The sequence below is a fragment of the Melanostigma gelatinosum genome (genome assembly GCF_949748355.1).
Source record: "Melanostigma gelatinosum genome assembly, chromosome: 1".
Classification (NCBI taxonomy): Eukaryota; Metazoa; Chordata; class Actinopteri; order Perciformes; family Zoarcidae; genus Melanostigma; species Melanostigma gelatinosum.
The window spans coordinates 26456357-26482917 of NC_136634.1; the positions used below are offsets into that span (position 1 = coordinate 26456357).

Sequence of the window (26561 nt, forward strand, 5' to 3'; positions counted from 1 at the left end):
TTTGCTGCTGCCTTTAATTGAACCACATTCAATTAATATATGAATCAATTTCCTGCATTTCTGCATTTTACTACTGAATTTTATTTCTTACACTGTTTCTTTAATTGTTTTTAAATCTCCTTTTATTTTGCCTTATGTTATGATGCTTTTAATGGTTTTATGTGAAGCACTTTGAATTACCTTGTTGTTGAAATGTGCTATACAAATAAACTTGCCTTGCCTTACCTTGCCTTGCCTTGCCTTGCTGTCCACACACTGTCCACTGTGTATGGTGATAGTGTAACTTTACCTCGGCTACTCGGTTGATCTCCACATGGCTGTGATCAGAAGGATGACTTCAGAAGATGTTCTGTCCAAAGTCACGTTCAGGAGCAGCCAGTCACTCAAAAAGTATTAGTGCGCTATGAGCAGTTTGATTAATCAAAATGTGCCATAATCATAGCAGAAACATTATCTCAACAGTACAATGTAGATCAGGGGTGCCCAATACGTCGATCGCGGAGGTAGTGTGGGTCGATCGCATGCCATTCAAAAGAAATGAGATGTCCTCATGGCATCTGCCACTTGGTTGTCTAACACACAGGTCACCACGTAACCGTTGTTAGATCCTGGGGTTCTTTGGCCCGATACGGGGCTACTTACTGACTCAGCTCTCGATTAAAAGATTATCGAGCTGGTGTTCTTGCGAGGGAACTCGCCTGGTTCTGCTAACTGCCGTTACTCCCGACGTCTACCCTGCTTCCTCCGGTCTGAGCGCACTCGGCCGAGAGGCCACCCTGGCCCCGGGCGTTCCTAACATCCCTTGAAGCCAACACCCTGCTTACTTTCCCTCTTTTGGATCCGGGCTCTTGGTAAATTGCCAGGTTTGGTTTTAACGGCTAGGATTACATCTAAAACCGTAAGGGATTGTTAAGTGGGTAGGTCACTAGGATAACCATTCAGAACTCAGTTAGACATACAATAGATTTAACTTTTTACTGCCACGAGGAACTTTTACTACTCAGCAAAATGAATGCACTTGAGAAATTTACTTTAAATGCAGATTAGATATTTATTGCAGGATATATGGTAGGGGCTCAGCTACAGCTCACATAGAAATAATACTATACTTGATTCGTTACTTTAATTTTCTTCTGAGATTATCTCATTAGTTTCGATGCCGAGGTGGCTCGGTGGGAGCTGGATTTCAAAGATGCGATGAAAAGGTTATTTTGGAGTTGTTAGGAGCGAAGGTATGGCCAGACCCTCCGGCTCCTCCTGCTCAGCCAACGGAGTCCGTTCAGCGATCCTCAAGGCTCAGTACAAAGTCTTTAAGTACTGTGTCCATCCGTTGTCCAGTTGTTAAAGTCAAGCAGGGGGAGAGGAAAATCTCCGTCTTTCAATCTTTGTACACGAACGGCGGTCTTCTTTCCGTGAACAGAGACGAACGAGGTCCGTGAACAGAGTCGAACGAGGTCCAGTGAATTCCCGTCTTGCTGTTTGCAAGTTACTTCTTTTATAACACTTTTGGGCTGCCTCTCCCGTCTCCCCCCCCTCTTCCCCAACACGTCCTCCCTCTGCACATGATTAACATGACATCATTGATTTGGTGCACGTGCTTCTAAAAGTACCTAACTAATTGTGTGTGTGCATGAGGAAATCACCCCAACTTCCCTGTGTGGGCGCTTACTCAATCAAGCCCTGCGCATGTGTCTGGGTGTTCAACATCTGTTGTCCTTCCCCTTTTCCTACACTCACACATTTCTAACACAGATTAGTTATCATAATCACAGTTACAGTTGTTAATCACTTTACTTAGTACACATTTGCTTATAAAATGATTATTGATCTCATCCTTCATCATTATTGTGCTTTGTGTCTTTTCTTCTCAACCACCGTTATTTCCCCATCCCTTGAAGCCAACACCCTGCTTACTTCCTCTTTCTCCGTACTTTCTACACCCATACTGCACGATACTCAGATACACATATTATTATTATTATCAGGTTTACATTTCATAAAATCACTTTACATTTGTTATGTAATACACGCTTGCTTTAAAATGATGATTAGATGTCATCCGTTAAACTATAATTGTAGTTTATGTCCCTTTAGCCTAATTTACATACCGAACATGTATTCCCTCATTTAAAGCAGCTTCCCTGGGATCTCAACTATTTTTGACACCGTCAACCGCGCGAGTGTGACATAGTTGAAGAGGTTCAGGTTAAATCCCGCTAAATGGGAAAAGTCCGACACCTGCTGTTGTAAATGTGTACCTGCACTGAATATCCCCAAAGGACTATGAGGTAATCTAGACGCAAAGGACTATGGGTAATCCTGAACGCAACGGAGGATTTACTGAAGGTAACGGGTCCGTGAATGTCCGTGGACAATATAATGTTAACTAACTTTAAAAGTACACAAGAGTTGAGCTGGCTTTATTTTGTTGAATATTATTTGTCTTAGATAATATTCGCCATGTTTTTATTAAGTTAACCATACGTTTTTTATGTGTTTTATTGCCAGTAAAAATGTTGCCAATACAGCTAACGTTAGCTAATACTAACTTGATGCCGTCTTTCTAGACAGAGCATGCGCAGTTGTCCGCAAGATGACCCATTCTTCCATGTTGTCCTTTGTCATAAATGCAGGTATGTTACAGTATGTTCTATAGTCTACATGTTTACTCAGTTATACAATTGTTATTATAAAATGAAAAAGGTAACAGTTCAGTGTGAGAAATCTGTATACATATATTTTTGGTTATATATACTTTTGTAATTCTCCTCATACATTTAAGAGAGAGACAATTTATGTTCTCTTTCGGCTATTTTATTTAAATGAAATTAAACACACTATACGATCACTGTATCAATGTAAACAATGTATTTCAAGATGTGTAATCCTGAACGCAACAGAGGATTTACTGAAGACAGCATGCGCAGTTGTCCGCAAGATGACCCATTCTTCCTTGTTGTCCTTTGTCATAAATGCAGATGTGGAATAAACCTGCTGTTACCACAAGCCTGACCAGCCCCGAGAGATTCATTTAGCCAGGAGACATCTTCACAGAGGTTACACGAGCTACTACAAAACTCCGGCGAGCTAATTAGTTAGCCTTCCAATTAATTTCTACTAAAGGAGCTAAAGCTGCAGTGCCATGATTTGGGAAACTTCCAAAACCTGGCGTCAGAACTGGAGACTCAACGGAAGGCGTGTGTGTAACTTGACAGTGCGCGCTACACAGAGCAGATTGACAAGTGTCTGTCAGAGTTTGACAAACGCTTTCCAGACTTTGCTTTACTCGAGCCAGTTGCTACACTTATGTGCTGAACATTTCGGGAAGATATTGAGGTTGATTCACTCACATCAAAAATGTCACCGCTGTTTCACCTGAACTCGTCTGGAGTGGAGGATGAGATGTTGACACTGCAAGCTGACATTCAGCTGAAGTCCAGGGCTCATGGACAGTTTCCTCACAGAGGAAAAGTCCCCAAACATGAAGACATGTGAAACCTTCTTGACTGCATTATTCGGCTCTACTCATTTATGTGAGTCAGCCTTTTCCCACATGAAGAACATTAAGTCAAAACACCGTTCCACCATGACTGATGATCATTTGAAGTCTGCTTGAGGCGGATACCAGCAGCTACTGTCCGGACTATGCAACTCTGGCCAATCCCATTCAGTGCAAATCATCAGAGTAAGGCAATGATCAACAATGTACAGAATTGTATTGTGCCATAAGGGTTCATGCAGTTATGCAAGGTACGCCAACATATATTGTAAATATAAAGTATACTCGGTATATATATATATATATTTTGTAAATATAAAGTATACTTAGTATATATATATATATATAAATAGATAGTCAGCATTTTTAATGTCGGTAGATCATTTTGACTTGGTCTTTTTAAAAGTAACTCGCAAGCCAAAAAAGTGTGGGCACCCCTGATGTAGATGGATTGTGACTCACTGAATTTAGATAAGTGTATTTCTACCACTTCACAGAAAATACTGTAATGTGCTGATCAATTACAGTAAACTGATGTTATTAACTGTAAATGTACATGCAAATGATAAATATTTAACTGTATGTTATTATGAAATACTGTAAGATACCGTTGTAAATCCACCGTTAATTTGCAGCAATTCATTACAGTGTATGATTTGGTGGCATTTAGATTGCAGCGAACTGAGTGAACCACCCGTCCCTTTTGAAGCGTGTTGGAGAACTAGGGTGGCCTTCAGGTCATGTAAAAACATGAAATACTCTAGAGCTGGTGTTTGGTTTGTCCCTTCTCGGCTGCTGTATAAATATGGCTGTTGTGAATTCTTCACAGACAAAAGACGATAAAGTTACGGCACTCTTATTCTGAAGTTGTATTGGACGTTGCGGACTGTTTCTGCTTCCGGTTGCGCTGACGGTAGATCTTACGTAGGACCAACGGTCGAATCAGATTGAGTCGTTGACGATGTAAGTGATAGAAGTGTAACTGAAGATATGTGGCGTAACTGTTCCGTTTTGTTGTTGTACTTCATGTTTTAAGTGCATTTACTGTCAGTGTTTGTCATGTAATTAGCTGTGGAGATAATAGCCCAAAGCTGAGCTAAGTGGCTAACCTGGCTAGCAAGCCTGTATTCTGTGAATGTATGCGTGTTTGCTTTAAGAGTTTACGATTGTTAGTATTTCAGTTCTATAATTCGTTTTCTGTGTTTATTTCAGAAACTCGATCATTCATCGGTCATCTATTGTTCAAACTCATGCATCATCTGTAAATCTGTCAACAACTATAAGACTGAATACAGAAACGTATGGATCAAACAGATGTCTGCGTGTTCTCTGACCGGAACCCTGTAGTGGTCAATAATCATCTTTAAATCAACAATTCAGGGGGTCGAATTATGTGTAATAATTGTGTTACACATAATGAATAATGTGAATAATTATAAACACATAACAATAAACACATTCATTGACTACTATAGAAGATGACATCTGAAGATAGATCTACCCATCAGCCTCATTTCGAAGATCAGCAGCGTCATGTGAGACATCATCACGTCCCCAAACATCTTGAGGACTATGTCCTTGCCTACAATCCACAGCGACCTGCCCTTTCCTCCTATTCTACAGAGGAGCAGAGAGGAGCAGCGGCCGCAGCAGAGCGTAGCCGAGCGGATACAGCCTCTTATCTGGGCAGACGCACAGCCTCACACAGCCCCAGCTCCGATGACCTGCTGAACAGCACTTCACTTAAACAACTCATCGAATCCATCTCTAGGAATGAGAAGGAAGAGGATGCTGAAGTGGTTCAACTAACACACAAATTCCAGCAGTATGAAACCAGACGTCGTCGTCAGCAGCTGTTGGCACACATCACTTCCTTCATGATGGAAGAAGAGATAGACAAGGGTCATGACATCAGAAAGAGTGCCACACAACCATCAATATCTTCATCTCCCGTGCCTCACCCCCAGATGTCCCTCTTCTCCCCAAGCCACTTGCTTTCATCGACAGAGAAGCAGGCTAAGGACACGGAGCCTCGGGCTGGTGGACATATAACAGGTCACATGTCTGGGAGACCAGAGGTTGAGACTGAAGTTAGAGCCTACACTCCTATAGCAGGAGACCAGAGACTAAATTCTGCATTCACCCCAGTGCTTCCAGCCTCATCGGAGCGGTTGGGCTCTTCGGGTTCTGTAGTTTCATCAGGCATGATGACACCTACTCCGGTCCAGCAGTACCCTACTAGATCAGACCCACTGCAGCCTCATACCTCAGGGCTGCCTCGCCACTGTGGTGATGCAGGACAAGCGCGTGGGCAGTTGATTGCTACTGCTCCGGTCCATGAGCCTATAGCAGTCTCTTACAGCTATCCAGCCACACAGCATTACCACTCACCACAAGTGATGCCTCACGGCCTTTTCAGCCATGGCCCGCCTCACTATGCTACAGTGCCTTCATCACTACCACCACTTCAGCAGACTCTATTTGTGCACAGAGGTAATTCATCTCCAGCTCATCAGATGCAGCTGCCATCAGGTCAGACTGTGACCCCATACAGCTCTGGTCTGCCACACCGCTCTGCATATGGTGTGCCAACACCCAAAATCCCAGACTTCTCCACTGACTGCGAAAGAGAGTTCGCAAACCTGAAGCTGGCTGTAGACAATCTGCTCGAGCCTCATATAGAACTGTCAGAGAAGTATAAATATCACGTGCTACTCGAACATCTAAAGCTGCCCGAGGCGCAGATGATTGGTCAGTCTTGCCGCCACCATCCAAACCCATACTCAGCAACAATGCAAGCCTTGCAGTTACAGTATGGTCAGCCACACCAGCTGGCACAAAGCGAGATAGCAGCCATTCTGACCACCCCAGATGTGAAGCCTGGTGATGCCCACATCTTCCAGAGTTTCGCCCTACGAGTCCACCTCCTAGTGAGTATGTTGCTCTCCTTAGAGGGACCCAAGGGTATGGAGCTAAACTCTTGCTCTCATGTCGACCGCTTACTTAGTAAGCTACCAAAGTACCATAGAGATGGGTTTATTGAGTATTTACAAGTTCAGGGAAAGCTGAATAGCACAAGTCTCAACCCCTACAACCTACAAGATCTCAATGGATGGCTTCAAGGTAAAGCTCAACAGCAGCGCCTGTCCAGCAGATTGGTGCAGCGCTACCAAAAAGGACAACCCCAAGTAAACAAATCTGTATTTCTCTTCACACAGCGAATGGGTGATGGGTGTGGTTAGTGGTGTGCAGCCACATCCATCAGGATGTAACATTGTCCTGACACACCCTGAAGTACACGGCATCTGCTTATTGTACTTAAGCTGTAAAGTAACTGGGATATTTTTTCCCATTTTACATCAATACGTAAGATGTGAGAAATTTCCGGCTAATTTGAGTTTTCTTCTCGCACATTTACCGCTTTAATCTCAGACAACAACCAAGTTCTTGTCTCGTAAATGTACATCTCGTAAACTTTTCACTTTACACATTTTCAGATTATTATCCCATTCCCCCGGCTCTGATATTTATTGTTTTGTACCTACAATAGCCCTGAAACGCCACCATAGTACTAAGATAAGTGTGCTGTGTGTTGGTATCTTTCTTTGGACCTAATTGGACCCTCTTTGGACAATTTTGATCCAGTGGCTTCTGTGAGAACCTGGATTAAAGACATTGTCTCTTCTCGTCTTGAGTTCCAGGCCGGCAACAAAAAGAAGCAGAGCGAAGGTCAGTGGATCGGGTTGGAGCGTGTGCAGTCTTCAGCCCATCTTACTTGCATACTATGTTTACTGTTCTCATCTACTCTTATCTACTGTAACTGTGTGCCCATCAGAACTGCATGTATATAAGCTACATCTTTGGTAAAATTCTACTCCCAAAAGTTTTTGGTATAAAGGTATATTATAAATCTGTCTGAAAATAAAAAACTTAAGAGTAAGTCATGTCATCTAAAAGGATGGGAAATCGTGATAGAAAAGTAAAGAACCAAGACCAATGTGAGAGTGGTAGATAAAGTGGGGGAGGAGGAGGGGGAGTTGATAATTGTGTGTCTGACAGAGGCAGAGAGAGAGAGAAAGAAGAGGTAGGGTTGCTAATAGTGTGTATTGATCAGTCGCACTGACAGAGAGGTGGGACGTGACACCATGACCTGACACTGTGGCTAATCGAAAACTAATTCCCCGTCTCCATCATCATCATCATCATCATCATCATCATCATCGGCGACATTCACCTTCTATGACACACGTCTACAGCTGAGATCGGCCATCGTCCAGCAGCTATTATCTTTGCTCGGATTTCATTTTAAAGAACAACTTGCAGGTTAGAGACCCCAGAGAATCAATGTGGAGGAAAAGGTTGTAGAAACTAGATCTTCACAAATGTGTGTGTATATATATTTATATACACACAATAATATACACTACAGTGACATCTGGACTGTTAAATCTGGAGACGTAACAGAGGGGAGCTCAGTCAAGGTTCAGCAACGACAAATATGAAATACTAGTGAATTACCGCATATAGGATTTAAGATTGATACAATGTATGTTGTGTGTAACATGGTGAATTATATCTACAGAGTGAATATTCACAGCCCCTCTCCAGTGATGAACTAAGATCCCAGGCTTCAAAATAAACCTCTCGACTGTGTTCATTCATTCACGTTCACTCGAACGTGCTGTCCTGGTTGCCACTGTCGGCCGGAGTCGAGCTGCTGGATCCGGGACTTGTGTTTTCAGTGGCCGCAGTAGAGCCGGGGCTGGAGGGGGGGCAGCCAGGGCCATTTAAAAACAAGAGGTGGGGTATCTATATCTGATATATGAATGGAATTGATGCAGCGGTGCATGGTATTTGGGGATGAACAGTGTTAACTTCATATCTGAGATGTCTTTACAAGACGACTGCAGAGGCAGAGTAGGGTGGTCTTCATGCAATGCAGGTGGGAAAGAAGTCAATCAAACTACTGTAAACTGCACTGCACTGGGAAAAAGAAATCTCTTTCCCAATGTAAGTCGATGGGAAAAAGTCAGTTTGGGTCCAATGGAATTCTGTGAGGGATCCAGAAGTCGTAGTGCCCCGGATTGGCCACTACCAGAATTGCTTTCAAAGCCCAGTGCTCCTCCACCTCCAGTGAGCTTTAGGACCCTCCAATAGGATGATGTGTTTTGGCCCCCAGCTCCAAAAGTAACGAACCAGGAACTCAACCGACACACACAAACATACATTGGCTTCAATACAGAAATGGACATCAGTAGGTCATATGTATGTAGTGTGTATAAATTATATACGTGTCTGTCCTTTCTGTCTGTCTCTCTCTATCGTCTGTCTCTCTCTCTCTCTCTTCTGTCTGTCTCTCTCTATCTGCCATCCGTCTCTCTCTCTCTCTATCTGCCATCCGTCTCTCTCGCTCTCTCTCTCTCTTTCTCTCTCTGCTGTCCATCTATCCGTCTGCCTCTGTCCATTAGTGAAGGTGTCTCCTCAGGTCGATGTTTAGCGAGGTGACAACTGGGGACGCCCACTTCACTGTAAACATCCAATCATAGACCTTATGACTCCCAGCTGACCTCTGACCCCTCTTCACGCTCAGTGTGTGTGTGGATCTTCGTGCACACCTCAGACAGCGCACTGAGTGATTACGCTGTCAATAAATGTGTTTATTTTCCGGGGGGGCGGAGTGACGCTTTGCTTGAAAATGAAAAGGTGTTTTGAAGCACTTTGCTGCGAGGCGGAGCGCAGACGTAGTGTAATCAGATCGCTGTCTGAAGATAATGAGCAGAAATCACAGACTTAAAACCCTCAGTGCACAATCGATGCCACCGACGGCAGAAAGATGAGGCCTTCTGACCAATCGCATCTCAGTGGACACTCTCCTCTACAGCCACTGTAACAACAGTAGGAGTGAGTGAGTGCACAGGAGTCTCCTTCAGGTCTGTGTCAGTACGAGCACAGAGAAGAAGAGTGGCTCAAGGAAACCTTGTCTTCAGTTATGTGGATTCATTAGCTCGTCTTCTCACCGATGATCATTACTGCAGTTTGAGTCAGGATGACATGAACATTTACATGAATGGAATGGGTTCAAAACCATTTACAGTTTTGGAAAAGATTAATGATTTGTTTTTTAAAATGACCAACAGAGTGGTCACAGATTGATCTCAATGATTCCTCACAGTCATTATTCATGATATTTTACCAAGTGATCATTTGAAAACACACACAGATACATTATATATATATAAATATATATACATATATATATTAGGGGTGTAACGGTTCACAAAATTCACGGTTGGGTTGGGTACGATACAGTGGAGCCACGGTTCGGTACGTTTCGGTACAGTAGAAAACTATAAATGCCAGAGAAATGTACTTGATTTTAAAATATATTTATTCATTACAACTAACATCATGAAGTTATTCTTTGACTTTGAACAATGATGGAACTATACCTGAGTCACCCATCTTCTGGGGTGTCTTCTTAGCAACACATAAGCATAAAAAACTGCTCCTTCATGTTATGTAGTATTGTTACTTACATCTTCTCCATCATCATCTTAGTATGAACAATGATCACTAAACCTGAGTGAACGTGGCTCTTCATCTCCCATTCAGTGGTCAGGTGATGTGTGTTACAGTCAGGTGATGTGTTACAGTCAGGTGATGTGTTACAGTCAGGTGATGTGTGTTACAGTCAGGTGATGTGTTACAGTCAGGTAGCTTTGTGTAACCCTCGACGTTCAAGCATCCGTTGTCAGAGCAGCAGCGGTTCCTCGGACGTTTGATTGTCCTCTCGTGCTTTTGTTTTCTTGAGTTACGGTTTGGCTGAAATGGGCTCGTGAAGGAATTGTGTAACGGGGCTCAATAACATTCAGCAGGTTCATGAAGCTGCGTTTACCACTACAGAGTCCGGTCTCATGTCCGCCGCTATAAATGTACCAATCGCCATGGTGATGCTTTAGCCCTGTTCTATCGGTAGTGAACAGCTGCTTAAACGCTTCGGGGAGAGTTTGAAGCGTGTCTGCTGCTCCAGGTGTTCGTTTAGTTCCACTCACTGCCACCCTGGGCTGATGTCTGTGTGAATGCGTTAATATGTTTGAGGTATTCACACTGATGTAGCCTACACTCGTGCAGCGTTGTTTTTTTATCCACCGCCCTCATAGTTCACAGAGAAACCAACGTGGCTCCAAACACCAGACCTGGAGGCCGTTGGAGGATCTTCTAGTTGTTGGAATGCTGTTAAGCATTCCAACTATTGTTCTTCGAATCTTTATTGTTGGAATGCTGTTAAGCATTCCAACTATTGTTATCCTGTTTCTTTATTCAACTTCTATTTCTTCCGTCGCACCTCTTCTCCTCCTTCATATTTTAAGCTACAGAAACCGTTCAACTATTAAAATGTTCAGCTCTTTCACCAGAGGGGTGCTATGACTTTTTATATTTCGAACCTTTAAACTTTTTGAATTATTAAGCTTTTTATTTTCAATGGGATCTCTATGGAGAATATTTTCAAATGGCTTCAGGCACACAGGTGTTCGCGATTGAGCCAATTAGGCTTTTTTATTAAAAAAATGAATGCTCTTACTAATACTGCGACAACTACTACTACTGCTACTACTACTTCTACTATAACCTTTGCTGTTGCTGCTATTACTACTACTGCTACTACTGCTACCATCAATATTATTACTACCACTACTGCTATTACTACCACTGCTACTATTACTTATACGACAACTGCTACTACTACTGCTATCCATGCTACTAAAAGTAGTAATACTACTACAGCTATTAGTACGACTGCCACTAGTACTACTACTACTGCTACATCTTCTACTGCCATTACTATTACGACTACTACTACTACTGTGATATTAAATACTATGACCAATACTACAGCTATTACTATGACTACTGATACTACGTCTTCTACTACTTCTAATTACTAATACGTCCACTACTAATAATACTTCTACTACAACTTCTACTACTACTACAAATATCACGACTACTACAACTAGTACTTATTCTAATGTTACTAATACTTCTACTAATAATACTTCTACTACAACTTATACTACTACAAATATCACCACTGATGAATTTTCTTAAGCCACAGAAACTGTTCAAATATCAAAATGTTCAGCTCTTTCAGGAGAGGTGTGATATGACTTTTCATATTTGTAATCTTTAAACTCTTTGAATTATTAAGGTTTTTGCAATTTGTTTTTGAATTGGATATCTATTTTCAGGAAAGTTTTTGCCATTAATTTCAGTTTTCAGCATTCCAACGCATTTTCAGCAGGAAATGCTTTTTCTAGTTCTGGTCTATAGCCATACTGCACCGAGCTAGCTTCATGTAGCCGCTACACTGTAGCGTCTCACAGCGCAAAAGTGCCGACTGGAGTAGAACGTGTTTCTTTGGTGGTGGGCGTGTCAGAGAGCACGCTGTCCGTTACGTCATGTGGGTTGCCAGTTTGAGAACAGTGGCTCCACCGAAAACATAATATTTCCCACAATTTAAGCGTCTGCATTTTCCAAATGCACTTGTATTATTATACGATTACTATTCGTATATTATACTAGTATTATTCAAACGTATTGTTCGGTTCGTCATGCATACCGAACCGTGAGCCTCGTACCTTATTCATTTGGTTTGTGGCATAAATTGATTTGTGTTTGTGTTCCAGGAGAGCTTCGTGCCTTACAGGTCCTCCAAGTTAACACAGCTGCTGCAGCGGTGCTTGGGAGGGCACGGCAAAACGTGAGTTCAGACATCGGTGGTCTAGGCCAGCGGTTCCCAAACTTTTTAGGCCGCGCACCCCCTTCTACATCCCGACTGGGTTCGCGCACCCCCCCCCCCCCCTTAATAAAAATAAAATAAAAAAAGAAGCAACAGAGCCTTTTAAGCCTTCATAGCCGCATAAGAATCGGACCAATGAGAGAACAGTTTGCTCGCGCGTGGCATTTGTTTACAAGATTTAGTCCGCTGTTAAATGTTGCAGTGTGAACACAAACCGAACAAAGGAGCAACTGCAACAAAGCAAACGAACTGAAGGTGTGAAAACGCCCTGAAACACTGCAAGAAAGTTTCAATAACTTTCAGTGACACAAGGCGTCACTTTTAAAGAGCAATACGGATGTGAGGACACACGCACAGGCTCAGAGGCAGATTATCACATTTAATTTACAATTAATGAGCGACTAATGTAGCCAGGATGTCTTCGGACAAAGCATCGATGCGGCGCGACACAGTGTTGTTGGACACCGGGATCATGTCCAACTTTTTTGCTTCTTTCTCCCCAATCATACATTCCACCATCTCTCTGGCAGCTGGCAAGCTCACGTCTTCAGTGATTGTGTGCGGTAGCCCCTTTCTCGCTATTCTGTAACCAGATATGAAGCCCGTAGTGCGTCATTTATAGACCCAACACATGAATGAGACTCCAGTTGTTTTTGGCTGTTTTGTAACTCCTCCAATTTCGATATAAACAATGTAAGGGGCTTTTGACTTGCACTGGCATGCTTGGTGTTCAGGTGGTGACGTAAATAAGAGCTTCAGACTGTTAGCCAGAACCTCACTGCACACCACGCACTGTGGCTTTGGGCAATCTGCGTTGCCAATCCAAGTGAAGCCCAGACACAGATACTTTTCATCATATTTCCTCTTTTTTTCCCAGTCTGATGCTCACTCTCGTTTCCTCTTTTTTACCTTGACTCCGCGATGGGCCGATGTGCTTCCGATTTGTCTGTGCTGCACCTCTCCGTTCCCCTCGCCTCCGATTCCTCTCTCTCTCTCTGTCCCTCTCCTCTTTTACGACTGATAGCTTCAGATGTCCCACCTGACAGTTTTTTAATTAAAATTACATTTTTTTTTAATATTTAATATTATTACACCATCAGACCGCCATTACACTTTTCCTCTCGCGCACCCCCTAGAGGCAGCTCGCGCACCCCCAGGGGTGCGCGCACCCCACTTTGGGAATCCCTGGTCTAGGCCAACAGATGCTGTGTCAGTCATTTTTCAACAGTAATGGGTTTCATCAGGGCGAGAAAGAATGCATTCAGAGTTATTTTATTCGAATGACTTTATTGCTGTTGTCATCCCAGCCTCATGTTTGTTAACATCGCTCCGGAGTTAGACAGCTTCGGAGAAACCCTGAACTCCTTGAGGTTTGCCAGCAAGGTGAAGCATCGATGGTAGTTTAAAGTCCTGTCTTGATGACACAGCTGGTAAAATGTGACACGACTACATTTATCACATGATGTGAAACTGTAGACTAAAGTGAACGTTAGTGTAAAGTTACATTTACTAGCTGAGAGAGTACAGGAGTAAAGTAGTTAAGTAGTTCCTGGTTTAAAAATGCGCCATCTAGCTTATGTTAAACACGTTTTATTCTTCATCAACAAATAATCTGTTTCCTTGACCCACAGCTTCATTTTTTTAACATTATAATTTGTTGACTTGTTGTAACAAAACGACCCCTGGAATGCTTTTAACACTCACTGACTGTAACGGTTGTATAATTTTCTCATAATTGACACGAGATGTTGTTTCCTCTCTTTACAGGTGAATGAAGCAACTCAGTGAGACGGGGCTCAAGGTTTGCCTGTGTATTCTCAGGACTTTAATTAGTGATCACTAATACTGTCTTTTAAACATTTAATCGAGTGGATGTGTACATATGTATGTTTCTATTTAGGTTTTAAATACATAAAAATGGGTTCTTGATTCATGAGGAAATTCTGTAGTTGTCATTTAATCTACATTGAACATGTTATTGTCCTGTTATTCCTGTTATTATTAAATTATAAAATAGATATAGCTTTGTCATTCTGTTTAGGCCAGCAGAGAAGGCCTTGCAGGCCCTGACGGCCCACCACTGCTCTATGTATAGGCTTCATATGTTGGATAATAAGCAACATGAAATTATTTCCACCATATATTTCATCTTTTATGGAATATTTAAATACATCAAATACTGTCAAGAAAAATGTAACGAAACATCGAACAAAAAGTTCGGAAATTAGTGTTTGGTAGATTATTTCTCTGTTGCAACAATGCTTCTTGGCAATAACTGTTATACCGTTGGAAAGCCGTTTATTTACCTTTCAAACGGTGCCCCATTTGTAAGGAACATGCATTTATGGGATGAGCAGCACAGCTGAGTATGTGGGTTGCGCCCATGAAAAATTTGCCAAATCTTCTCCGCCAATGCCAAACAGCATATTCTGCTGTCTTTATTATCATGTTGGGCCAGAAAGTAGATAGAAAACAAACAATGAGCAAAAGTCAAGAAAAACTAAAGTGACAGTATTCGATAACCACACAACATTAATTTTCATATTTTGTGCAAGGTATACAGAAAAAAACATTTAAATTGGAAAAAAACAGGATATGGTTCCTCTTATTAACTACATGCTACACTACATGTATTATAATTTATAAAACTATTTTTCCCATCTTATTTTCTCATTGTACAGCTACTGTCTTCCTCAGTGGCTCTGCTTCCAGTGCAGCTTGTTTTAAGTAGAGCTTTTATCCAATCAGATGAATGAATGAATGAAATTTATTTATAGAGCGCTTTTCACAGACATAACATCACAAAGTGCTTAACAGAGCAGACATTTAAAAGCATAAAAAACACAATGTGAACCTAGGGTCAATAAATTACATACACAGAGAAAAATAAAAAATAAAATAAAAATGTAAAACATATTTTAAGAGCAGGTCTAGGACATGGGTTTTTACTCAAACGGCAGCCTAAAAAGGTGGGTTTTGAGCTGGTTGTTAAAAGTATTCACAGTATCTGCGAGGCGTAGAGTTGCAGGCAGAGCATTCCAGAGCCTCGGGGCCACTGCCTCAAAGGCTCGGTCACCACGGGTCTTAAATCGTGTGTGTGGGACTGACAGAAGACCTAGATCACATGTGTCAAACTCAAGGCCCGCCACGTAATTTTATGTGGCCCGCGAATCCGCCAGCAAAAAAAAAGAAGAAGAAAAAAGTTTTTTTGTTTATCTATTTAGCCTTTATCTGCTCTTATTGGCTTGTGAGAAAAATAGGCTGCACCTCAGCAAAGGTAGTTCTCAGGCCGTGGGTGGAGATACTCAGATGGGGGGGGGGGGGGCGGCATGGCTTGTTGAATCACAGGTTTTCTCACCAGTGTATGGGCTGGTAACCATGCCAGATGCCCTAATGCACACGTGTCAAACTCAAGGCCCGCGGGCCGAATCCGTCCCGCCACGTCATTTTATGTGGCCCGTGAATCCGGCAGCAAAAAACAAAAAAAAGTTTTGTTTTTTTAATTTTGGAAAAATAATTACAAGTTATCAAGTTACAAGTTACAATTAAAAGTATCCCCATGGTCGAAATTATGAGATAGAAAGTTGAAATTATGAGATAGCATGTTGTCTGTGTACCGACATTAAAACTATCACAACAGGTGGACAGGAGAGGCAACAGCCCGAAAAGAGGTTTTCCAACGATTGAAAAAGATCGACAAATAATCCCAAAATGTCCACGAAGAGAAAAATTTATACAGAGGGAAGAAAATGTAATGAAAGATGGGAAAGCGAATACATGTTTGTGCTTCAAGGAGAAAAACGTGTCTGTCTTCTGTGTTATGAGGTGTGTCGGTGATGAAGGATACAATTCACGTCGGCATTTTGACACCAAACACGGAGCTAAATTTAGCCTCCAAGAAAAACATCAAATTGTCCAAGAATTAAAAGGCAGACTGCAATCACAGCAGAATATATTTACACAGCTACAGCCCAGTGCATGCTGAAGGTATGTGAGCAGAGCTCCGACCAGATACAGACTTTTACAAATGTCAGTTTGTGAAGAAACACCATCGCAGACCGAGTTCATGAACTAGCAGCAATCTAACAACACAGCTAGCTAAGAGACGAGCAGGTACTTGTGTTTCTAATGAACTGTTGATGAAAGCACAGACAACACGGATACATCATCTATCATGTTCATCAGACCTGACTCTCAGTGACGAGCTCTTGGATGTAGCTGCCATGCACAGGACGATGACAGGGAGGAACATTAGTGATGCAGAGAGGTGACACAAACAGCTTTGAACAAAGTTAATGGAATAACTTGTGTTTGATATTTGTCTTTGTTATTTTCTTTAATAGTTTGATCTTTGATAGAGTAATGTGGGTTTCTTAACCCTCAATTAAAATGATTTATGTTATAATAACAGAGATGTGCTTAAATATCATTTTTCATTTATATAACTGCATGTACAATATTTGTATATATGTTTGAATAAACAATAATCAAATGCAGAGAGAGTTATTTAACAATATGTTAGGGAGAAGTTAGTTATACAGTCTTACAGTTACAACCGGCCCTTTGAGGGCGACCGTGATGCTGATGTGGCCCAGAGTGAAATGAGTTTGACACCCCTGCACTCATGTATGTGAACAAGCACTGACGAGGTGAGTTCTTCATGATGTTTGAATGGCTCTGTCTGTAAAAGCATTTGATCCTCCTAGAAGCCTCATGCTGGAAGGGTTATATATATCGTCTGGCCTGGGAAAGCCTCGGGTCCAGAGGGACGTCGGGAAGGAAGGACGGATGGACATTTATGTAAAGAAATGCAGAAAATAAATAGGATCAAAAACAGGCTTTGATTTCATGAACTTTAATTCAGAACATTAGAACCTCGATATAGAAGTAGCGGATCATATCTCTGGTTCCATATATATACATCCCACTATCTCCGGCCCAATGTTCCTAGTGTGATGTCAATACATGTTCAGGCCGAGTGTACAGTGATGAGTAACTCCACACACATTAATAATACATGGGGAATATGGAGACTTAGATTATACTGTCAACATATCTACCTACCTCTGAACAGTAATTATAGACAACCTGAGAAGGTCATCTCCTTTCCGCCACTCTTTTCCCGTCCACTCCTCTCCTTTCTGTCTTTTCCTACTTTACTCCCTTTCTGTCCATCTCGTTGTCAACAATGCAGCGTCTTTATGACATTATTTGACAGTGAAAAGAACGAGCCTCTCATTGACATATATGCGATGTAAAGCCCACATTGGAGCTTCAGTCTGCAGTAATTATAGGCAGACAGCGGTTCTATCTATATCAGAACATTAATTACACACTGACCTCGCCGCACACACAGAACAGTGCAGAACATTAATTACATACTGCTAACAAAGAAATGGGACGAGGTGACAACCCAACACTCCTCTCATGACATCATCTGAGAATGTCGGCAATACTCCGATCCAGAGTGTTTAAAGGTGACGTCATTTTCTTACCAAACTAATGGCACAAGTTTAAAGTTTTAAAGTCTACGGGAAGCGGAAGTTAGAGCATCTTTAGATTCTGTACTGTGAGTATTCTACAATGAAATGTAATATTTTAGCAACTACATTCACATCAAATCACTAGAATTTGATTAGACCACTAAAAAGTGGGCGGGCTTTGAATGCAGCGCGAGAAGGAGCTGAAGAGCACTGGCTCCACACACACCTCCCTTGTCACTAAACTTTCCAGATTGATTGAATTGGAGCGTGTTATTGTTTTAATACTTTTGTTTGCATTTGTTTAAAATTTGTCATTGCCAAGAGCTAAAAAGAAAAGGTTTAAATTAGGCTGCTGAACATATCTGGCTCATCTTTATTTCCTGGTTTTAAAATGTGAGAGGACGATACAATATAAATAAATACAAAAAAACCAGTACGAAGACAGTTAAGTACAAGTAAAGTTGTCGTCACATATATATGGATGTACCTTATTGTCATTATACACAATAAACCTAATGGATAACAACTACATATTTAATAATCAGAGGGAGCCTGAAGTGTTCCGCCACGTGACATCACTTGTAGTGACAAACCCACAGAGACCCACTGGGCAGACAAGATACAGAATAGTTAACGTCTTGTGTTGGATGGAGATTGTGACTCTGGTAAAAATCCAAACACTAATGTTTAAATACTTTCTGGTCGACATCTTACCGATACCATTTCAAACAAGAGATCAACTGAGGAAATGCAATGACCTATTTCTGGGGAAATTTACAAACGTCTATCTGAATAAAAGTGTTAAATAAATTAAAATTTGGAATGGATACATTTCTTGTGCCCATCGATGGATAACAAAACCTCCCTCCGGACTCCAACGATCCAACTGAACACAGGAGGAGTTCTGATCATTGTGGTCCTTGGCTGCCATCTCGTGGCAAGTCTTCATCAGGTCAAGACTGTTAAATATGTTGATGGTGCCGCAAGGAAACTTGCAGTGAATCAAAGGATGAATTGTTCCAAACTATAAAACACAAGATGATTCAATCATTTTTTGTTTACCACATATGAAAATGTTCAGAGAAGAATTAAAATAATCTTAATAAACCATAGCATTGCTAATATGGTTCTTGTTTCTCATGTTTTCTGTTAAAATCAGCTAGACAACAGATTGCTGCAGGTGTGCGCAGAGCAGAGAGCCGGAGAGGTGATGAGAGGTGACGAGTTGATTGATAGCAGGTGTGTAGAAGTCCTACTGTGCAGGACACACACACACACCACACACAAACACCACATGTAAGACAAGAAGGTAACACAAGGCAGAACAAAACAGAAAGGACACTGATGAACCAAAATTAATTCATTTTATATGTATTTCCATATCATTATTAGGAAGAATCTTGACTGGATTTGGGTTTTTATCAGAAAAAACCCTCACAGAAAGGTTTACAGAATAGCCTGCATTGAGATATAGAACTCTTCTGCTGTAGATTATACTGTTTGGTAAAGTCCTGTCTGCCGAGGCCTAAAAATAGGGCTAGGGCCCAGGAGGTTAAAGACTATGAGAGATCAGAGGATGGCATGAACAGCTATGTTTGCTCACACTCTTCAAGGGAGATCCACTTACCTACAGATCCTTTATCAGAGCTTTTGAACAAGCTATTGAGCAGAAAACTGATAATGATCAAGACAAACTGTACTACTTGCAACACACAGTACACTACAGGAGAACCGCAGGAACTGGTACGTAGCTGTGAGCACATGCCATCACAAAGAGGGTTCAAGGAAGCAAAACGAATGCTTCAGAAGAACTCTGGAGATGAGCTGATGATAGCAAGCGCTTACATTGACAAAGCCTTAAAGTGGCCACAAATCAAGACTGAAGATGGGAAAGCACTGACTGCCTATGCTATTTTTCTGACTGGATGTCATAATACAATGGAAGAGGTGGAGTTTATGGAGGAGATGGATAACCCCACAAATATGACAATTGTGGTATCCAAATTTCCATATAAAATGAGAGAGAGGTGGCGCAATGTAGCGTTTGACCTCAAGGAAAGTAGAGGACGCAGAGCAAGATTTGCCGATCTTGTTAACTTTATTTACCGCCAAGCAAAGATTGCCATGGACCCACTCTTTGGAGACCTCCAATACAGATGCACATCTACGATAGGCAAATCCAAGGAAAAGGAGAAACTTTACAAAAGTGGAATGAAAGGAAGCACCTTCGCAACGGATGTGTCAGTGCAGAGGAAAAGGCCGGATACAGCACCAAGGCAGGCCAACCCGGCTGGAGCGGCTGGTGCCTTCGAGCCACCATGTCTTTTCTGTCAAAAGAATCACACTTTGGAGTCTTGCATCAAAATTAAAGGGCTGACACACAAGGACCGTGTAGAATTCCTGAAAACAAAGGGAATATGCTTTGGATGCTTAACACGAGGACATCTTAGCAAAACATGCAAGAAGAGGATGGTGTGCAAGCAGTGCTCACATAAACACCCAGACATTCTTCTCATAGCGAAGGAAGCTAACAGTAATGTCTCACCTACAGTGGATGGTGAGGACAGCACTTCAAATGAAGAGATCTCAGGAGCTCAGTTGGCTAGTTGGCGATGCTGGGACAGGGAACACAGGGTGTATGCTGTTGATTGTGCCAGTAAAGCTGAGATCCCGTAAAGGTGGAAGGTGTATAGAGACATACGCTTTTATGGATCCCGGAAGTACAGCCACGTTCTGTATGGACGAGCTTCGAAAGAGACTGAACATTAGAGGAAAACCAACTCTGATCTTATTGAGCACTATGGCTCAAGATAAACCTGGTGAGCAGAGGCTAATCAACAGTCACATGCTCTCAGAACTGGAAGTGTGTGGCCTTGAAGACACAAGGTATGTCCAGCGACCAGAAAAGAAAAGACTCATTCATTGTACCTTTTTAAAGCATAAAAACAACATTTTAAATCTTTATTTCTAGCTTCTTTTTGTTAGGGATTGAAAATTAAAATTAACAAAACTCATATCCAGACCCTGACAGACCCCGATATGCGTCTTATATTGTGAGAGATTATGGAGGGTATTTCTTGTTTTTTATATTAGAATTTCTTCTAGTTTGATGTTTTTAACATCATGAATTCATTTTATACAATCAGAATGCCATTTAATGTACTATCTTGTACATTGGAATGTAATTCAAACAATAATTTAGATTTTGTTTCAAAATGAAATCCACCATCTCTTATTTTCCCAGGAAGTGTTGGAGAATGCAGCTGACAGTGACACTGGCCATTTGACACCAGCAGGAGAGTGAATCAAATTCAGCATCTTCCAGTAAAAAAGTAATTTTATTAACACATATTCAGACGTTACATTATAGAATGCCAGCATATATGTAGGATGTCTGTCATTATCCATTTCCACAAATCTATGATGGCAGGACTTTGCATTTTCCTATATACAACAAAGTATTTTATTCAATTAATATTTTAAACATTATGAAGTGAAATAACAGCGGGCTACCATTCCCACATCACAGTGATTGTTGTGGACAGGTAGAGACACGGACGGTTCGCCTTTTTTACTTGGTTTTTAACTACCGCCTAAAAACCTCCACAGCTGGACGGAGTAGCTCGAGGGAGAGAAGGGACGTGGTCTGGAGCAGGTCAAGAAGAGGACCGGTTTGGAGCAGATTTGACCCGTTTGGAGCGGGTTTTGTAACCGGGTCTGGACCGTTTGTAAAGAAGAGAAGGAGGGAAAGTTTGAAAGTAAAATAAAACAGTGAACAGACTAAACAAAAACGCAAGACCATGACTGCTTTTTAGAAGCTTAGCCTTTGGCAGCATGTCAACTCCCTTAAGATAACGTTATACTGATATCTGCCCATAACCTTTTGAATGTATCAAGCATAAACTTATGTAAGAAAAACAATGAACACAAAAAACGTTTGTAGGACTGGAACGTTTTCTTTTTTGTGTATTTTAGATTAGATTTAGATTGTTCCGAAGTGAGGAAGTACCAGCAGTATCAACGTCACCAAGAGTCTTCCTTGGAAGGATTTGAGTTGGGCTGCTTATGGACGGGACACAATTTATATACTCATGAGTAACAATTTAAAACTTTTAGACTAGATCAGGGGTATTCAATTAAAATTCAATGAGGTCCAGTGAGAGAGACTTTCCTCATACAAAGGTCCAGAACATCACAGTGTTCTCTAACTTGCGCTATGATTTAGTCGCTCATATATTGAAGTAGCAGACAGTTGTATTAACGTCTGTAGTTCAATTGATTAATATCTCAACAATATTTATCATCAGTTTTCAAATTGAACTGGATGAATTATAAATAATATATATTGTAAGGCATGCATTTCACAGTAAATTAAATAAAGCTTTTGAAACACTAGTCTCAGCTCTATTCCTCTCTGTTAACATCATTGTTGCAGTGAATTCATGCGTTAGGATTCTGATCATATTGGACTGAGAGTGTTCATTTTCTCTGCCTTCATTTCAGATGTGAGTGAGTACGTTTGTTCACAAGATTGGTTCCTTGTCTCTTAGTGGCGCTTCACATTGCTGCTTTTAATAATCCTCACGGTCTCTGAACACATGAGACATACTTGTTTTAAACTGTCCGTAGTAAGAATGAACCTTTTTAAGAGTCTGTCCGTTCTTGGGACTCTGGTCTCGTATGCTGCTCTGTGTTGCTAACCAGCTAACGTTAACCTTATTGTCTGGGTACAGTTGTAGGGTTGGTCCTAGTGCTAACATATGAATAAAATAATACTCACGTTTGCTGTTTGTTGTATTAGTCACATGAAATTTGACAAGGTACCATTACAACTCCAGAAAAATGCATCGTATCAGCCCCTTCAATTTGTACGTTGACGTTATTCACCATAAAGCACACTCTTCCTCCTTTCCAGAGTTCTCCGTTCTGTCAGATCGGTATTTAGAAAAAGAGTCATGGTTGAATGACGATATTTATGCTTATTAATTCTCCGATATTTGCATGAAACATTCTGCAAAATGCACATAAACCATAAACAAGACCCCCCCCCCCCCCCCGCAAGATTAAATTCAGTGACACGAATAAGCTGAGGTGACATATAGTCTAGAGCTAGCAGCTGTGACTCAAAGCAGCCCTGACCCTAATTATGCCTCACTTTAATAGAATAGAATAGAAAAGTACTTTATTCATCCCCAAGGGGAAATTTGTCTGTGGCAGCAGCAAACAGGGTTACACAATAAAATAAAATATTGGGGATGGAAAATGCACAATATATACAATATAATAAAATACCAGAGCAGGACTTATTAAATTTAAGAAAACAAAGTAATAAAAATGCACAGTATATATACTAAATATAATTGTATTAAGTTAACTAAGTAGAAAAAATAAACAAAGCAGTAGTGCACAACATCACCAACAGCAGCAACAACAGTGTTTAGTGTTACAGTCTTGTGTTTGACTTGGCCAGAGGTGATTTATGATACAGTGATATAGCAGAGGGCAGGAATGTTCTCCTGTGGCTGTCCTTGTGACAGCGGAGCTGCATCAGTCTGTTGGAAAAAGTGTCCCTGCAGGAGGTGGTGGAGAGGGTGGTCCGGGTTATCCAATATGGATAATAGTTTCTTCAGTGTCCTCCTCTCCACCACCTCTTCCAGATTGTCTTGTTTGCAGCCAATGATGGAGCCGGCCTTCTTAACCAGTTTGTTAAGTCTGTTTGTGTCTCCGGCTCCAATGCTGCTCCCCCAGCAGGGTACAGAAGTACAGTGCACTGGCCACAACATCTTGCTGCACACGTTGAAGGATCGAAGTTTCCTCAAGAAGAAGAGTCGACTCCTCCCCTTCCTGTACACAGCGTTGATGCTGTTCTTCCAGTTCAGTCTGCTGTCGATGGAGACACCAGGTACTTGTACTCCTCCACCATGTCCACATCCTCTCCCAGAACTCTCAGCGGTTGTGGAGCCGTCGTCTTCCTCCTGAAGTCGACCACCATCTCTCTGGTCTTGGTCACGTTCAGACGCAGGTGATTTCTACCGGCCCACTCCACAAAGTCATCCACTACTGCCCTGTACTCCTCCTCCCGTCCGTCCCTTATAGACCCGACCACTGCAGAGTCATCAGAGAACTTCTGCAGATGGCATGACACAGAAAAAAGCAGTAAATAACACTTATAAAATATAATATAACATGTTTATTCATTGAGATGCTCCTATGGACCTTGTTATAGGAGGTAAAGATCAGGAGAAGTAAACATGAAGTGTAATTATGAATACTGATGTTAAATTAAGCTATGATGAGTTTTCACTGTTAATTTAACATCTCTATTACATGTTGATGCCTCCATGACCAAGTTAAGCAGATGAGACTGAGGACAGCTATGTAGAAGAAAAGATGTTCACTTTGCATAATATGTAGCTTGACAGAGTTCTCATGTGTGTCCTGGTGTTCTCATGTTTCCTTACCTCCTCATCCCTCACTCCCTACCCTGGTGTTCTCATGTTTCCTTACCTCCTCATCCCTCACTCCCTACCCTGGTGTTCTCATGTTTCCTTACCTCCTCATCCCTCACTCCCTACCCTGGTGTTCTCATGTTTCCTTACCTCCTCATCCCTCACTCCCTACCCTGGTGTTCTCATGTTTCCTTACCTCCTCATCCCTCACTCCCGTAGCTGTCCTTGCTGGATCCGTCCCCGTTGTTTTAAAAAGCTAAATAAATTATTAGCAATATTTGTTACAATATTAGCATGACGTCATCCAGCTAGCCAAACCTGTCTGGTGTACAGCTAGTACAGAAGCTTCATGTACTGCTTCCCTTTCCCGCGAGTCTGCTGTCTGATTGTGAGGTCAGGCTGATCTGATATCAGCTCTTTGGCTGCAGAATCTCCGCCAAAGTTCTCCTCTCAAACGGGTCTTGGAGGAGTAGTGTTCGTGCTGGCGCGGGCGCCTGTAGAGACTTCTCCTGATGAGAACGCGCAGCTAGGGGGGCAAAATATTTTTGGACCCACACTGAATCTATTTGAGGGCGCTGATTGGCTAAATTGTATGTCACTCATTTATATCTTCAATCAGCAATTGGCTAAACTGCTTCATAGACCCGCCTCTTTTGGGCAAAAACGATTTTGCCCCCCTAGCTGCGCGTTCTCAGACGTGTCGTGCACACAGGCAGAGAGCACGAGCAGGAAAAGCATATATTTTGCGCAGATATCATATTTTACACATATTACTGGGTACATTCCACAGTTCAAAATCACAAGTATTGACAATTTGTATAATTTATGATTATTATAATATTTTTTTTGTGTGTCTCAAGGTGGGGCCAGGCGCCATGGCCCTCTATTGACCAGCCACCACTGCAGCCACTGATACTGATACATTACACATATCTGCACTCATTTAGTTTAGTTCTGCAAAGGTTGCACTTTATTGTAATTATCTTGAAAATATATTCAGTGCACTACAATAAGCTATTTTTTGCCAAATATTAGTTCTTTTTTGCACAGATGGAACTTTATTTGCATTGTTCTAACAAAGCGATGCACATTGTATTTGTTTTTGTCTGACGGAGCGATCTGGTTTACATGAAAGTGATTGCAATTTTCTTTATTCTATTATTTGAAAAAGCACAGATGGAGGAGTCACAATGTTGTTATTTCAATAAACATTCAACATGGACCATTTTGTTACAATGTTGTTGGGGCATGAACATGTTTCTTCCTCCAAAGTGGGGCGTGACAGAACAGGTTTGAGAACAGCTGCCTTAATAATGTAAAGTGACTATTTTAATTTGAAAGGGCTGTCCGGAAGTTGTGACATGAGTTGCGTTGTGCTTGACGGCCCTTAAGTGGATGTTGCTGGTGATGGAAGAGAGCCGCCGCTGAAGGAACGGAGTGGATCTGTTCCAGCAGACAGGAGCCTGCTAACGAGCACACCGGACTAGAGGAGCTGGAGTTAAAGAACACACTCTCGTCCACCGGCTGAGGAGAGGAGCACAGCATCGCGGCGAACATGTACGTTGGTTCAAATGTTTCTTTCCCCTTTCATATAACTAGCTGTTAGGACACATTGTTTCTCCCGCTGTATGAAACTTCTCGGGGTTAGAAAGAGTTCCCCTCTTCTTTCTACTTGGGGGCTCAGCGTGAACCTTAGTCCGGGACATCTAACTGCCTCGGTCTGCTGCAGTCCCGACCCGGTCTCTGCCGACCGGCGAGCCAGACCGTGTTCATACATCTTTGACTTCTGCTGTAACGGTAGCAGCTGGAGCTTCAGTGTGTCTGTGTGAATGAAATGTCCCCTAAAGACGCGGTGAGCGGTACCGGCATGGAGGACATCTCGAGCTGAGCTCTATGAACACAGTCACGTGAGCCGAAGACACCGCAGAGAGCTGTGGACCTCTTTTAGGCTGTGGTCGCGAGCGTTGTCACTCAGTATTCACATTGGTCGTGAATATTCGTCAAAAACAAAATGTGTCTGCGCACTTTCTGTTCATGTGCGCGTGCACGAGACAGTACCTGCGGTAAAGGACGGTGTCCGTGTTCACGACCAAAGCTTATGACTGACTGTGTGTGTGTGTGTGTGTGTGTGTGTGTGTGTGTGGAGCTGGAGTGTTAACAAAAGAGTTGTTGCATCTTTGAATATTGTAATGAGCGATTGAGACATGATGAAATAAAAGTTAACGGTGCGTGTGGACCATTTAAAAATCGAATAAAGTCAAAATAAATTCTGTTGGGTCACATTTATGTAAAAAATACCATATTTCAACATTTGACACATGACCCATGAT

General features: G+C 41.8%; 1 protein-coding gene across 1 annotated transcript in view; it reads left to right on the forward strand.

Annotated features, from left to right (window-relative positions):
- Window positions 1-4977: 4977 nt before the first annotated feature.
- The window catches only part of LOC306775081 (rho family-interacting cell polarization regulator 1-like), a gene marked incomplete at its 5' end in the record, with an annotated part of 107218 nt that continues 85634 nt past the window's right edge, over window positions 4978-26561 (forward strand). The window contains 4 exons of the mRNA XM_079265305.1: window positions 4978-6429; window positions 12187-12260; window positions 13607-13682; window positions 25764-25788. Of these exons, the coding sequence (XP_079121431.1) occupies window positions 4978-6429; window positions 12187-12260; window positions 13607-13682; window positions 25764-25788 (1627 nt within the window). The remainder of the gene's footprint in view (window positions 6430-12186; window positions 12261-13606; window positions 13683-25763; window positions 25789-26561) is intronic.